Source organism: Giraffa tippelskirchi, chromosome 4 (assembly GCF_054371585.1).
Source record: "Giraffa tippelskirchi isolate mGirTip1 chromosome 4, T2T-mGirTip1v1.2.pri, whole genome shotgun sequence".
In the NCBI taxonomy this organism is placed as follows: domain Eukaryota; kingdom Metazoa; phylum Chordata; class Mammalia; order Artiodactyla; family Giraffidae; genus Giraffa; species Giraffa tippelskirchi.
This window is the reverse complement of record NC_137278.1, coordinates 136289441-136306098: the sequence shown is the minus strand read 5'-3', so window position 1 is coordinate 136306098 and position 16658 is coordinate 136289441. Positions and strand designations below refer to the sequence as shown.

The window sequence follows — 16658 nt, the reverse complement described above, 5'->3', positions numbered from 1 at the left end:
ACACACACACACACAGAATATTGGTCAATAATATCAATAAAATAGTATGAACATCTCAATATGTTCATATATTTCTAAATGCTTTTTGTCTCTGAACTATCCTTGGTATAGATACCACAGAATTAGCCCTCTGCATTTTATTTCAGAGCAGAGATTCATCTGTTGAGATGGTGTCTCTGGGAAGCCTCAGGACAGAGGACTCTGGAGGATGGGAAAACTAGGTTTAGACCTTGGCACATACCTGTGTGATTTGGAGAGAGTTACTCGCTCTTTCAGCTTACTTTACAGTTGTTCTAAGGATTTGATGAAATAGCACAAGACAACCTTCAGTGATAAGGGCTCATCATATAATGATAATAAGGATCAGCACATGCTAAAGACATCTGATCAGATGAAAAAGTGTTCAAAGCAGTTAAGGTTCAGTGTGGCACAAAAGGTAGAATTAAATGGTAGCAAGGCATTTTGAATTCAAATTCTTTGCTCCTTCCTCTGTCCCCCACTGTTTCTTGATGGGTCAAGATTGTGAAGAAAGAAACATTTATGAACACAGCCAGAGCTCCTGTTTGTGACTATGGGCTTCTGCTCCCTGTCCTTGGTCAGGACCACATGGCATTTCCGATACAGCCTGGCAACAGTGTCCTCAAATTCCAGCATGCCCTTCTCACTTCATATTCTGATCTGGAATTCTTAACTTATAAATGTATCCAATCTACCATTATTATAGCCACACATATTAAAATTAGAGAAAGAAACTTAAATACCCAAAGGTAATGAAATGCATAAGCACATCATGTTATACCTACTAAGTGAAAATTTAAAGAACCATTAAAGATGACTAGGAAGATCAGGCAGCAGCAAGAAAAATACACTATATGATATATAAGATACATATCATGCTCACGCTAAGTAAAAATGCAGAGGAAAAAAGACTGATTAAGCAAAAATAAAAACTAAGAGAGGCTATCATCATACCATTATAGACAAATAATGCATCTCCACTCTACATTTTGCCTCTGATTCAGTTTTGTAAGAAAAACAAGCAAACACTGTAGCAACCTTTGGGGGAGAAGCTAGCCAAGCAATTGAATCGTCACTGAGTGACAACTGAAAATGAACCCACTCCATCCTTCAGATGTTCATATTTGATAAGGAGAAATGTGAGAAGGATAGGATCAGACATAGTACAATGAGATAAACACCCACAGAACACCGCATAGAGACCTTTCAAGCACCAGTTGAGAAGCCCTTTAGTTTTGGAGGCCAACAGTCAGTCCTGAGAGAGAAGTGCTACCAAAAGACTAGCAATTCCTCTTGTGGGAAACCTTGACAATGGGGCAGAGAGAGCAACTGACAGCTGCAGCAGCTTGAGTGTGGTGAGGACAAGGGTAAGACATGGTGAATCCAGGAAGCTCACAGAGCTTGGTACTTCTAGAGGATGCAGGAGATGGGCAGGAAGAACACAGGACATTAGCTGGGAGGTAGAGTAGGACCAGGAGTGACTGAAACAAATTTAGGATATAACTTGGCACAGTGAAAAGTCTTCTGAGGACCTTGCATTTCAGAGGACCAATATTTTCTGAGTGAATACAATTTCTTATTTATTTTATTTTTAACTGACGTATAGTTGATTTACAGTGTTGTGTTAGTTTCCAGTGTACATCACAATGATTCAGTTAAACATACATATGCATGTACACATAAGTGAAGTGAATGTCACTCGGTCGTGTCCGACTCTTTGCAACCCCATGGACTATATAGTCCATGGAATCTTCCAGACCAGATTATTGGAAAGGGTAGCTGTTCCCTTCTCTAGGGGATCTTCCCAACCCAGGGATCAAGCCCAGGTCTCCCACAGTGCAGGCGGATGCTTTACCAGCTGACCACCAGGGAAGCCCAAGAATACTGGAATGGGTAGCTATCCCTTCTCCAGCAGATCTTCCTGATCCAGGAATCAAACCGCGGTCTCCTGCATTGCAGACAGATTCTTTACCAACTGAGCTATGAGGGAAGCCTGTATGTACATATATATACATATATACACATACATATATACACACATATATGTGTGTGTGTGTTCTCAGTCTCTCAGTCATATCCAACTCCTGTAACCCATGGACTGTAGCCTGCCAGGCTCCTCTGTCCATGGGGTTTTCTAGGCAAGAATACTGGAGTGGGTTGCCACTTCCTACTTCAGGGGATCCTCCCGACCCAGGGATTGAACCCAGGTCTCCTATATCTCCTGCATTGGCAGGCAGATTCCCTACCACTGAGCTGCTTGGGAAGCCTCATATTTATAATACAACTTCTTAAATCTATATAAAAATGCAAATAAATTTATGGCCCAATATAAGCTAGTTTAAAATTTTTTTCCTACATTTTTTCTAAATCAAGATTTTGTAGAGAGGGCTCATAATTCTACTCACTTAGTACTTTCTCCACTAAAATCTAAATGCTTACATAAAACAATGTGGGTAACACTTTTAAATCCCCCTACAACTTTTTAATAGGAACCCACAGATTTTCCTATTGAGTTATGTTTTCTATTGAGCTACGTTAAGAACAGAAAGAAGAGCCCCATCAAAGAGATCTACAAATACAATAATCTCACCAGTGTGAGGGGTGAGAATACACACAGACCAGACCTCATCTCTAAAAGAGAGACCTTTGGAGTAGTTGTGAGGATCAGAGGGTTAACTCCTTGGTCTGGTCCTCAGCATTCGGTGCTCTATAGCAAAAATACAACCACTGAACAAACAAAAGCCACAGAAAATATAAAGAATATTCCATTCTTCCTTTGTCTGCTAGTTGCTTGGTTTTTCAAAGTTCTGCTCTCAATACATGAATGATGACTGTTTTCATAAACAGACGTGGCTCAGTTTCCTACAAGAAGCATGAGACAAGATGTTGTTCTACCACTGCTGCTCCTCTCCACATCTCCCCTGGGTGTCTTGTGGGCTCCCTCTGGATCTAACCATAAACCAATGATGAACTTACCCCATTTTCCTATCTTCTAAATCTAGGAATATGAGCTCAAATTTACACCTGCAAAACAAACATAGGGACTTCAAGAACTTGATGGTGATTTAAAAGTCTCTCAGAAGCTATTAAAAAGTTACAAGCAACGAATACCTCTGATTATTCCTAAATTCATGACAAAAATCTGATTTATATGGAAACTTATAGGTTATAATAATAAATACTACAAAATAATGATGAACAGATACAGAGATTAGAGCATGCCTAGATAAGAGGCTTTAAAAGCCAGGGCCATCAACTCAAGGTGCTATAGACTGCCAATTTGCAGATGTCAGTATATAATTTTATAGTGTGACTTCCATATACATCTGGGGCTCAGTATGTGATGCTGTATGTGCCAACAATAAGCAGTGTGTTATGAAATCTTTACCACAGTCCCCAGAGGAAGATATTAGCATCCTCATTTCCATAGGAAAAAAACTGAGGCTCTGGAAAGATAACTTCTGCAATTGAGACCACACATGTAAGCAGAGTGAGGCAAACCAACACTCTTTAAAACTATACCGAAGATTGTCAAAGTTACAGATGGTCATGGAAAGAGGTCAGAAGGTGGAGAGAGTCATTAAAATAGCAGAACGACCTGGGATAACAACGTTTTGAAAGGTATAATTCCCAGCATCTTGCTACGGTCCCCCTGTACCACCTCCACCCCAGGAAATCCCTGTGTGACGTGAGCCTTATGAAAGGCACTTCAAACGGAGGTGTGCTGTGTGTGAATGATACAGGGAGATGAGCAATAGAAAAACATTCAGTAGATAAACTGGTGGAGGTCTCTGTCTACCCCAGGGTGGGCTACTACTACTACTTATGAACATTTGGGGAGAAAGAAAACTCCATTCCAGAAGTGTTACTTGAATTCTTTCACTGCCTCCGTGGAATTGTTGAAAAAAGCCACCAACTTGGAAAAGCTATTGTCTTTGAGTCTCTGACTCCTTTAAACCTTCTTCCTGGTTGACTGAGTGTCATTTATCTATAGAGTACCCTCCCTTCACTATTGAGAAGTCAAAAGCTATGTTCAGCTCATCACACAAACTCATTGACATGTTCAGCACAATAACTAGACTATTTATCTGTTATCACAAAATACTGCATCCTTCTGAAAATCTTAAAGCTCTAAAGATAAATCCTTATAAAAGAAGCTCTCAGGCAGCCTTTTGTAGATTTCCATAGGTTTTGATGGGGCTTCCCAAGTGGCACTAGTGGTAAAGAACTTGCTTGCCAATGTAGGAGACATAAGAGATGCAGGTTTGATCCCTGGGTTGGGAAGATCCTCTGGAGGAGGGCATGGCAACCCACTCCAATACTCTTGCCTAGAGAATCCCATGGACAGAGGAGCCTGGCGGGCTATAGTCTGCCGGGTCGCAAAGAGTCAGATACGACTGAAGCAACTTAGCATGCATGCATAGGTCTTGTTCAGTTCCCTAAACCTACTGACCACTCCAGCTGAGAGCAGAACACAGCCAGGACAGGTGTGTTTATCAAGGTGTGTGCCCAACAGAGCATCACCACCTTTGAAAACGACACTGTTAGAACCAACTTACAATAATAACAAGGTCCCTTTCCTGCTTCCCCAACAAAATCCTAAATTCAAATTTCAAGAGTATATTATATTGAGTTTTAACAAGGAAGGGAAGATAGTAAAATTATCTCTAAATGGAGAATCTAAGTTCATCTACTAAGAAAGCTAAAACAATTTATTCCAGAATAGTATTTCCTCACTCATATCTTCATAATGCTGCTCCAAATTTAAACTTTGTTTTTTAATGCATAAAATTCTTGAAAAGTTAAATTCAAGTTGGGTACTCAAAGACAAAGAAATAATGATTTGATTAATTCAATGAGATATTCCACATAATTAAGACACCTACACATTTTCATGTAGTCTTTTTCTTAAAGTCATTCTCTGCATAATTTCTACAACTTTCCATTTCATTTTAGCTGAGAAGTATGCTATTTTAAAAGGAACCTTATGAATATACTATCAAAGATTTTCCTTACACTGCTTTGGGGAAGAGGAGAATTTACCACTACCTTAAAATTTTTCCCTACTGTAAAGATTGTGCTTAAATAGCTAATTAAACTATTTATTATATGTGAGAAGGGCACTGGACGAATGACTGTTTCCACATTTCAACAAGTCAATCATAAATCTAACAGGTTAACAAGAAAAAATAAATCAATTTTAAACAAGTGAATCATGTAAAGAATCAAAATGATATTTCTCTTGCTATGGATGTGTTGATCTGACCCTAAACTTTTAGAAATAGTGAAATCAATATTGTGAAACAATGATGAGGGCCACTGATTTTACTACTTATTAAAATTTTTAGTATAAACCATAATTTTGGCTGTCCAAGCTGAAACTAAATACAAAATTACTTGGACAGTTCATTTTCCTTCTTTTGTGCAAATGGAAAAAACTTAAATTCCTGGGCATAAAATCATTCTTATTATTAAAAACAACAAGAAGAAAAGCCAATAAATGCCTTAAATAAAAATCTTACTGGGCAGTTGTAAGCCTTATTCCTTGGTATCATGAGTATTTATGTAAAATTCTTACTGACAGCCGAAAACTACCATTTCACTATTATTTCTCCCAATACAATAAACATTATACATAAGAAAATAAGAAATGCACTTCAGATTTATCACTAATGAGATGCCATCCTTTTTATTAAGAACACTAGTGGCATCTCTAAGCTGTTTTAAAATGGCAACTTAGAAATGGAGACAAACGTCAGTCTGAGCAGTGCTGATTTTCCACTTGTATGTTTTATTAAATAAAAGAGATTAACACAGGGCTTTATAAGCTTCCAGGAGTAAACACCACAATTTACAACAGCTATACCAAAGGCACAAAGTGGGAAGGGCTGAGAAGCAGATGGAGAATAAAGAGACTTGCTTAGAGTGATTTTTTTTCAAACAATCAAGAAGATGAAGTTGTCTAGGAAATGACTTTCGACTCACTTTTATGGGCTTTATTTATTAAACTGGCCTGGGCACCAGTATACTTTTACAGCCTAGAAACTCTTATTAAAACACCACTATAAAATGAATACACTCACACACACATGAATGTCCACCCCGTCACATGGAATGTTTTGGTCCATTGCCTCTTACCTAAACTACACTGCCAGAGATTTTCTAAAGTAGAAAATCAGTATTATATCAAGGTGAAATCTCTGAAACTAGGTGTGGGAACTCTTTCAATCTCCACCCCTGGGATACCACACTAAAGATTAATTCCACAGAGATGCCACCACGCTGCAGTATCAGATGTTTGGGGTGTAAGTCTCTGCTCCAGCCGTTCTTTCCTGATACTCTAATATACGGTGATAAATGTTTCCTTAATCTGTACAACATTTTTCAATTACCCTCATAGGAGACCACCTTGAAGGAGCGAGTAAAAGGTTTAGTCATGGTTTCTATTTTTCTATTTGAATCAATACATTCTAGTTAAATGGACAATTAATAGGTCACTTCCAAAATAGTAGTGCATCAGTCCTGGTTAATAAACGATCCCCACAGTGGATAATGGGCCCTATGTATTCAGCAAGCCCTGTATACACTCAGCTCATCCGCTAAATCCCTTTTCAGGTGGACAGGGTTATATGGGAAGATGAGCTGGAATGAGTCTATAAAAGTCAGTTTCATTCACTGCTTTATTTTGCAGCCAAGTGCTTTAAATGGTGTCCAGAAATTCACTTGGAATGTGAGACAGGAGAAAGGACTGACACAGAGAGCCTCGCTTTATGACCATACAAAAGGGCAGCTGACCCTTGCCCGAGCCTTTTCCCTGTGAAATGGTTCCGAAAGTTCATCTGCACAGTGAAAAATCGTGGTGAGGTCGCGTGTGGATGAGTCAAGTGAAAGTGCTGATTGGTCATGGGTCTCTCACCCATTGTGGCCGGGTCTCGGCCATGTAAAGTGCCCTGTGGGAAAGTATCAGCCCCCTAAAGAGATGCTCAGAAGCCTGCAGCTCATTAAACGGCCAGCATTTGCTGCCTCACTTGTCAGGAATCATTCTGTTGAGCAACCGCTCTCCTAAAACATTCATAAAACACATGCCGAGAGGCAACAGAGATCTGAATTCAACCATGATACAGCTCTGGACTTCAGCCTGACTCTACTCCTAGCTCACTTTTCACCTGACAGAGCTCTTAACCCGAATCAGTGTTTTCTCTTCAGCAGCAGAAATCCACATACCCCTCTGCTGGACTTCTTTATGACAGACTTGAGTCCTCCTGCCTACAGATTCTTCGTTGACCAAAAATCTCAAGATCATTGTGAATGTTATTTCTTTTTATTTTCACTTAGACATTTTTCTTTCTTTGGGCGCGTGAATGTGTGTGTGCTCTTCGAGTTTCAAAGGCTGTCATTCTCCCTCTATCTTGGACACTATTAAAATGATTCAATGTTTGAAGAAAAGTTCTCTTGAAAATACTTCCTACAACCCTGGTTGGTTTTCTTCAAGATCATAACAGATGGTATTTACCTCCTTTTACAATCTTGGCAATTCTGGATTATTTTCCATGGACACCTAGTGACTTTCTGTGTCCCATTTTAAACTGAATGGAAATTTTACACAATCTCTTAGCTTTCTTTCCTTTCTTTTTTCTTCTTTAAACGAGCATCGCTGCATGTTTCAGCAAGAGCCAAACGGGTCCCTCTGAGATCTTTTATATCAAATGGAAAACAAGTCACTTTCCTTGAAGTGTCAGTCCTGGGTTTCAATGAGTTAGAAACTGCTCACAATCGCACAGTGTGCTGAGGCCTGATAAATCTCTGGAAACCTCGTGAATAGGAACGCTGTGATTTTTAGCGAGGAATTAGCTCCTTGTCATTGCATTACCAATTAGTTTTCCAAAGCACATTAAATCCTGCTGCTTTGGTTTACAGAGTAACTGAGGCATTGCTGATGAAGCATAAAAACTTACTTGCAAAAGCAGTGGGGGATGCGGGGCGCCGACAGGACCCACCGCAGCAGGCTGAGTAGAATGGCGGGGCGCTCAAAAAAAAAGGCTTGGAAGGCGCTGCAGAGAAAGCATTGATTGCATTGATTAGCCATTTCTTTTAGACAATATTCAAACTTCCAGTTTTCCCAAAGTCACTGAGTAAAGCCCTACATCTTCGGAGCATTTAGTTAGCTACAACTTTCACTGGAATTAAAGTCATTTTAAAGTAGTCTTAACAACCTAGAGGGGTGGGATTGCAAGGGAGGTGGGAAGGATGTTCAAGTGGGAGGAGACATGGGTAAATCACAGCTGCTTCATGCTGATGTTTGGTAGAAGCCAATACAAAACTGAAAAGCAATGATCCTTCAAAATAAATAAATACACAAAATTTGAAAGTAAATAAAGTAGCCTTCATCTGTCAGAGCTTGCTGAATAACTTAATCGTGGTTTGGAAGTTATGGTATAAATGCTCAAATTAACAAAACCAAACTTAATTGTTCATTTTCTGTGTGGTTATAAACAGTAAATATCAAATAGTGCTTTATCTAAAATTGCCTAGAGCAACACTGCCCAGGAGAACTCTCTGTGATGATGGACACATCCTCTCTCTCTGCACGTCCAATATGTATCTACTTGTCATATATGCCACTGAGCACTTGAAATGTCGCCAGTGTGTCTGCATAACCGAATTCTTCATTTGAGTTTTTTAAAATTTAAATAGACTCGTATGTTTAGGGGCTAACACATTGAGCAGCACAGTTCTAGATACAATACTTACCAAGAAACAGTTTGTATGTTACACACTTCAGTTTAGTTTTTAAAGAGATTATATTACTCCACTTTTTATTTTCAGAAGGTGTTTTGAAATATATAGACAGCTGGATTCCAAAGTTGAAAACAGTTAATTTACTGAGTAATTCAATGACAACAGTGGTTTTTCTGATCACTTTTACATGCTTAAAAGTATTTGAGAATAGTAACAACATTTCATCTCAAGTGATATCTAGTTAACCTGAAAGCATGTGTGCTTATAGTATAGTGAGTTGCCATATAATTCTGCTCTGCTCGCTTTATTAAACTATGCTATTCAGAACATTTTCAATAATATATACAGAATAGTTATCATTACTCTTGTAAATAAAGAAATTTTAAACTCTGTTCCTCAGCAGATGAAAAATGGCTATAAAGGATATCACAGAATATTAGTAGCTCTCCTATACTGAGCACTTACTATATGCCCTGGTGGCTCAGATGGTAAAGCATCTGCCTGCAATGCAGGAGACCCAGGTTCGACCCCTGGGTTGGGAAGACCCCGTGAAGAAGGAAATGGCAACCCACTCCAGTACTCTTGCCTGGAAAATTCCATGGACTGAGGAGACTGGTAGGCTACAGTCCATGGGGTCGCAAAGAGTTGGACACGACTGAGCAACTTCACTTTCACTCACTATATGCCAGGCTTTGGTTAAGTGTAGTACCTTAAATACAATATGTCCTTTTGTACAGTAAGGTTTAATATAATATAAACACAAGTGAGATTTCCTTAGGCAGGCAACTAGGTTTTACCATCACATAACCATCAGAGTGTCTGACACATTCTAAATAGTCAATAGATTTTTGATAAATGAATGAATAATCTTAAAACTAAGAAACAGGAAATCAGGAATTAATCTTTTCCCTGTTCCCCTGACACTCTGAAACATAGTATCTTCTGTAACAGATAACTTTTAAATCTAGAGGATGACTTGAAAATAAATATTTTTACTAATCTCCCTTTATTTTCAATGGAAACTTTTTTAACTTCTTAATCATATACAGATTATATAATTTTGCTGCAAATACATGCCTTTTTCAAGAACAGAGTAATTTCAGACTCATATTTTAACCGATTGATAAGCATTCATTTATTTTACCAAGATCTTTGAAGGACATATCAAAATATATATAGAAGTACATAAAATAATTTTATGGTCTCATGGTCCTTAATGCTGTCAAATTGCAAATTAACCATAATGGAGGGTCTTTTCTATAATATGGCTATCCTGGTGGCTCAGATGGTAAAGAATCTGCCTGCAATATGGGAGACCCTGGATCAATCCCTGGGTCAGGAAGATCCCCTAGAGAAGGAAATGGTTTACCCACTCCAGTATTCTTGCCTAGAGAATTCCATGGACAGAGAGGCCAGGTGAGTTATAGTCCACGGGGTCACAATATGATAAAAAGCTGTCAATGTCAATGGTTTTAGTTTTTTAATACCTGAATTTTCAAGTAATAAAGTGTCTACGCTACTTTGAAAACATGGCAACTAACCAAAGTATGAAAAAGAGATCCATTTTGGTATTCAGTAAGTTCTATAAAACTTTTTAAAAATTGTCACTGTTATTATAAGTTGTTCTAATGCCAATTGAAAAGCCATCACAGAAATGATAAATCACTTTATTTGAACTTAACATCTTGTAAGAATAGGGCTTCCCAGGTGGTTCAGTGGTAAAGAATAATCTGCTTGCCAATGCAGAGGTGGGTTTGATCCCTGGGTTGGGAAAATTCCCTGGAGAAGGAAATGGCACCCCACTCTAGTATTCTTGCCTGGAAAATTCCATGGACAAAGGAGCCTGGTGGGCTTGAGTCCATGAAGTTACAAAAGAGTTGGACATGAGTTAGCAACTAAACAGCAACAATGTTATAATAATTATGGCACTGTTTAGGCAGAGTTAAGAGTTACATTTTTTAATGTTTCTATGAATATATGAAGCACTTTGAAAAGTGGATATTAATATATATAATAAAAACTGTCTCATATTTATTCTCAAGTATTTCTGTTAACTTACTTCAGCTCCAAACTAAGCACTCCATAGGTATTTTAAGTTATAGTTCTTGTGCTGCTTGGCATTTTGTAAATTGAGATAGAAGAAAAAGGCTCAGCTATGTTGCATTTACATATGTGCATGTAAGTATCTATTGTAATAGTTGGAAACATACACACAAAAAAATTTTTTGCTCAATATCTAGTGTAGAAAATAAGTATGCTATGGTGATACTATTGATATCAATATAACCATGAAGGATAGGTACAAATTACAAATTTTACTATTCTAGCCAAAATGTTTCTCAGTTTAATCCTACAGCCCTAAAAATGAAAACAAAGAATTTTTTAAAAGTATGGTTCACTTGATACATATACACAATGGAATATTACTCAGCTATTAAAAAGAATGCACTTGAATCAGTTCTAATGAGGTGGATGCAACTGGAGCTTATTATACAGAATGAAGTAAGTCAGAAAGAAAAACACCAATATAGTATATTAATGCATATATATGGAATTTTAGAAAGATGGTAATGATGACCCTATATGCGAGACAGCAAAAGAGACACAGATGTAAAGAACAGACTTTTGGACTCTGTGGGAGAAGGCGAGGTGGGATGATTTGAGAGAATAGCATTGAAACACATATATTATCATATATGAAATAGATCGCCGGTCCAGGTTTGATACATGAGACAGGGTGTTCAGGGCTGGTGCATTGGGATGACACTGAGGGACGGGATGGGGAAGGAGGTGGGAGGGAAGGCCAGGATGGGGAACACATGTACACTCATGGCTGATTCATGTGAATGTATGGCAAAAACCACCACAATATTGTAAAGTAATTAGCCTCCAATTAAAAAAAAATATATATATATATATGGTTCATTTGAGACAAGTGTTCAATTAAATTCAATTGTGATAAATGAGGTTCTGAGATATAGGCTCTTAGTGTTAAATTTAACCAGAAAAAGTTTAATTGAACAGTTTTTTACATTACTCCATACTATTCTATCTTAATATAGTAAATCTGTAATCAAAATGACAGTTGCTATGTCTGTTACAGTAGCAACTCTATAGTGGCTAAAGAACTACATGTGACATGACCAGGCTTAAAGTTCCATTGTATAGTATTTTCTCACCATTTAAAATCACCTAATTGACACACATATATTTTTACACAGAAGATTAGTTGAGTCCTAATTTCTACACATAAATACATCTTGTTTAAGCTGGTTTATGTGGAAATCACTGTGAAATTTCAATTAAGTGCTTCATTTTTTTACATGCTCCTACTTGGACATAAGTCAAATGTTAATTTAACGGAGCATGCGATGGCCGGGATGTTGAATGGAGTGAAGAAATAGCCATTTAAAACAATGCAATGCATTAAAGATATATATTACATTTTCATGTTTGTCAATCACATACTTTTTCAAGCAGTGAGCAAAAAATGGAAACTCAAGTATGATAAAAACAAAGTGACAAGTTAACAGATAGGTTAAAACTTTAGCAAACGATTTAAGAACTACTTTGGAGATACTCTGAAAAGGGCAGAAAACAAGGCAATTTCAAGACCATGATATGCATTTCAAAGCCCATCAGTGCAATCTAGATGCAGTCACTTTATCATTTATCATGTTAGGAACAATTTGTTTTAGTCTTACCAAACAATATATATGACAGGAATGCCTACTATACATAGGTGCTAGACTGGCTATGAAGTTAACACTTGCTATTTCATTTATTAATATTCATCCTCAAATGGGCATGCATCTGGAATGTGATGATGACTGTTCTCAGCAGACAAGGGAAACACAGGTATTTTATCACAATATGTATTAATAGTTCTTAGCCATGAGAGAGAAGGATGTCAGGCACACATACTGGCAGTTACTTAGTAAGAGGCAGACATTTCCATATCTCCCTGGGGAGATATGGAAAACCAATGGCTTTCCCCGTGGGGGGAAAAAAATGCAGGCTGTCAGGTCCTGCAGCAAGATGCTTGGTTCTCTGAGCACACCACTTCAGGATACTCCAAATTTTGTATTCTGCCAACAAATCTGCCTTCCGGGTTCTGTGGGAATCTGTTTCAAGTTACAAACAAATGATTTAAATTTTCTAGAACAAAACTGTCTGAATCCAAATGACTAAACTCGCTTATTCAGAGAAAATTTTGTGAACTTTTCACTTCTTAATCACATGTTCTCACTTATCTGAAAACACAGAATCAAACTATTAATTATTTTGAATGTTTAATTAAGATGGGGACTTAGAGCCAACTTAATGGTGAACTGGCCTGATTTTTTTTAAACCTAACTAGATGGTTCTGTGACAAAAGCACCCCATAGTCAAGGATGGTTACAAGCCTAGTTACAGAGAAATCATTTTCAAAATTCTGTGGTCTAGAAAGCAAGCAAAACATTTCATTGTTTTTTATTATTTTCACTTTCTTTACCAATGGAGAAGAACAGAGTGTATCTAAATGGGGTGAAACCACATTCTTTTTATTGTCATAGCAAACTGTGGTACTAACTGATGTGGGCTGACATTTCAAAGGAAGAATCTTAAAGACCACTAATAAAACCTTCAAATAAATTTCAGGAGCCACTGTGATGCTATGCCGACTGGGCAGCACATTTGAAGAAGGATGAAGAAAAAAAGAGAAAAGGTTCCAAGATGTCTTACAAAGGCAACCAAAGGGTCAAAACATACCTCTGGGAAAGAATAACAGGGAATTAAATAATTTCAAAAGGATGGTTTTAATGGCCTCCTCCAATTGCTGGGTATATCGGCACTGGGAATAAAGAAATCTAAACTTCTGACCTTTATATATGACACAATTGAACAGACTATCTTAAGTGGACCCCACCAAAAAATCTAAAGAATGACAACTATCTGTCATGAGTTATAAAACCTAAGAAATATCACTTATTGAATAAGGTATGATTTATTTTATCACACAAGCTGGAAGTAATTCATTTATGTGATCCACATGCAAACATGCCTTCCATCACAAGACAAAGCAAGTTAAGTCATCCTTTACCTTTCTGCTCATCAAAAAATGACAGAAGTCCACATTTTTTTTTTTTTGCTTTGAGTATTTCAGAGACAGAAAGCAAAGGTCTTAATAGTCTGGTACAGTTCATGAGAAAATAAATCAAGTGCAGTGTCTACTTGTTTGATTCTGTCCTTTTAATTCCATGCAAATAATATTTACTGCATGTCTATCAAGTGCCACATAATGCACTGTGTGCTGGGATGACAAAGATTACAATAGGATAGCTTCCCTCCCTGGAAGAGTTTCTATTTTTAAACGTTCCATAACTTACAGATTTGAATCTGCTGATCAAATAAATGAAATACAAATATTTCTGTACTCCAAATTCAATTTTGTTCTATAAAATCTGAGGCATTTCCCATGGCCATGAGAGCTTAAAAAAAAAAAATAGTACCGTGTGTTCCCCTAACCACTGTTTCCCAACCCTTAATACATATAAGAATGAGTGTTTTTCAAAGATACAGAGCCCGGACCCCACACCAATTGGGTTAAATCAGGCTGGTAGGAGTGGGTCCGCCAACATACTATTAATATTTTTTCAACAGTTGCACACATGATTACAATGTATAGTCAGGGTGAGACCACTGAATAGAACACAAAACAATGCCTGACACACAACAGGTACTCAATAAATGTTAGCCTTTACTCCTACCATTATTACATAATTTTGGGTTGATTCTACGACAACAAATAAAAAGAAGCAGCATGGTTCAGATCTGTGCTAAAACACACTAGCAAGTAAAAAGGAAAGAGTATTGTCAGGAAGCCTCTGTCAAGAAGGCTTTAAGCAGGAAAAGCATCTTGATCTGGAAACTTGACTGGGAAAGTATCTGAATGGCATAAGAAGAGAAATAAGACATTCCAGGAAAGAAAGGTGGCATGAACAAAATGAAAGAAGGCAAGGAAGATGGTGATACACAGGGCAAGTTAAGGAGATCAGCCTGACTGCTGGACCAAGGTCAAAGGTATGAGCATTAAGAGTGTGGTTGGACAACCCAACATTCATTTCAGCACTACTTACTAAATAGCCAAGACATGAAAGCAACCTAAATGTCCACTGACAGATGAATGGATAAATAACGTGTGTGTGTGTGTGTGTGTGTGTGTGTGTATTGTGCTAAGTTGCTTCAGTTGTGTCCGACTCTAAGCAACCCTATGGACTGTAGCATGCCAGGCTCCTCTGTCCATGGAATTTTCCAGGCAAGAATACTAGAGTCGGCTGCCACACACACACACACACACACACACACACACACTGGAATATTACTCATCCATTATAAAGAATGAAATAATACCATCTGCAGCAACATGGATGGACCTAGAGATTATCATACTAAGTGAAGTAAGTCAGACAGAGAAAGACAAATATTATATGATATCACTTAAAAGTACAATATAAAAAAATAATACAAAGTTACTTACAAAACAGAAATAGTCTCACAGACATAGAAAGCAAACTTATGGTTACCAAAGGGGATAGCAGTAGGGAAGAATAAATTAGGAGCTTGGGATTAACAGATACATACTGCTGTAAACAAAACAGATAACCCACAAGGACCTTCACTGGGAAATATACTCAATATTTTATAACAATCTATAATGGGAAAGAATATCAGAAAGAAGATATATATACATTTATGTATAACTGAAAAAAGGAATGTGGTTGGAGGAGCTAAATGCAGTTGATAGAATGAAGGTCTTAAAGAACAAACTGAATATTTTTATTTGATCTGATAGTCAAATAGGAATAATTAATATTTTCCTAAATAACTTGAAGATATGATCAGAGCAACTTAAAAAAAAATCACCTAACTATGGGGGATGAGCTGTGGTGGAATAATAAGGAACTATATGGAAGGATCCTACTGTGGTCATATGTTGTGGCAAGAGGTAACGACCAGTTGTTTGGACAGTCCCACTAGCTCCTTCTCCTCTAACCTCACAACACCAACAAGTGTCTGGAGTCTGGCTTCTCATCAAGCTGGGGTACCCTGAAATCACAGTTCACTGCAACCATCAAAGGATGCTAGGACAGCTCACAGTTGAGCACCCCATAAACAGCCAGCATCCTTGTCTGCCGTGTGAGTCCACAGACATCCATCTTGGACATGCAGCTCAGCTGAGCCCACAGATGACGGCAGCTGACTTCTAACTGCAATGAGATTCCAAGTGAGAACCACCCAGCTGAGCCTAGACAGCCCAACAAACCGTGAGCAAAAATAATCAATTGTTCCTCTAAGTTTTGAGATGGTTTCCTACACAGCAATACCCCTTTTACTGCTACTACTGCTGCTAAGTCGCTTCAGTCGTGTCTGACTCTGTGCGACCCCATAGATAGCAGCCCACCAGGCTCCGCCATCCCTGGGATTCTCCAGGCAAGAACACTGGAGTGGGTTGCCAGTTCCTTCTCCAATGCATGAGAGTGAAAAGTGAGAGTGAAATCTCTCAGTTGTGTCCGACTCTTAGCGACCCCATGGACTGCAGCCTACCAGGCTCCTCTGTCCATGGGATTTTCCAGGCAAGAGTACTGGAGTGGGGTGCCATTGCCTTCTCCGAATACCCCTTTTGCCAGTATGCATTTTGTTTATCTTGGAATGGTGGAACTCTGTCTTTTACATCTTTCCCTGTATGTTACCAACAGGCCTTTGAGATGTGTGGCTGAAAGTCCCGTGGTGAGCCTATCACCTGTGCTCATTTTGAAATGAGGCTCAAAGTTACACGAATTGCTTAGGATTATATAATTAGTCATTTAAAGATCTTGACTTGAATCTAGGTTTTAAAATTAAAGAAATGCTGCTAAAAC

The 16658-nt window shown here is 38.1% G+C and overlaps 1 protein-coding gene across 1 annotated transcript in view; it reads right to left on the bottom strand.

Annotated features, from left to right (window-relative positions):
• Window positions 1-16658, bottom strand: part of DBX2 (developing brain homeobox 2) — a 35905-nt gene that overhangs the window by 11567 nt on the left and 7680 nt on the right. The window contains exon 2 of the mRNA XM_081593584.1: window positions 7974-8069. Within this exon, the coding sequence (XP_081449710.1) occupies window positions 7974-8069 (96 nt within the window). The remainder of the gene's footprint in view (window positions 1-7973; window positions 8070-16658) is intronic.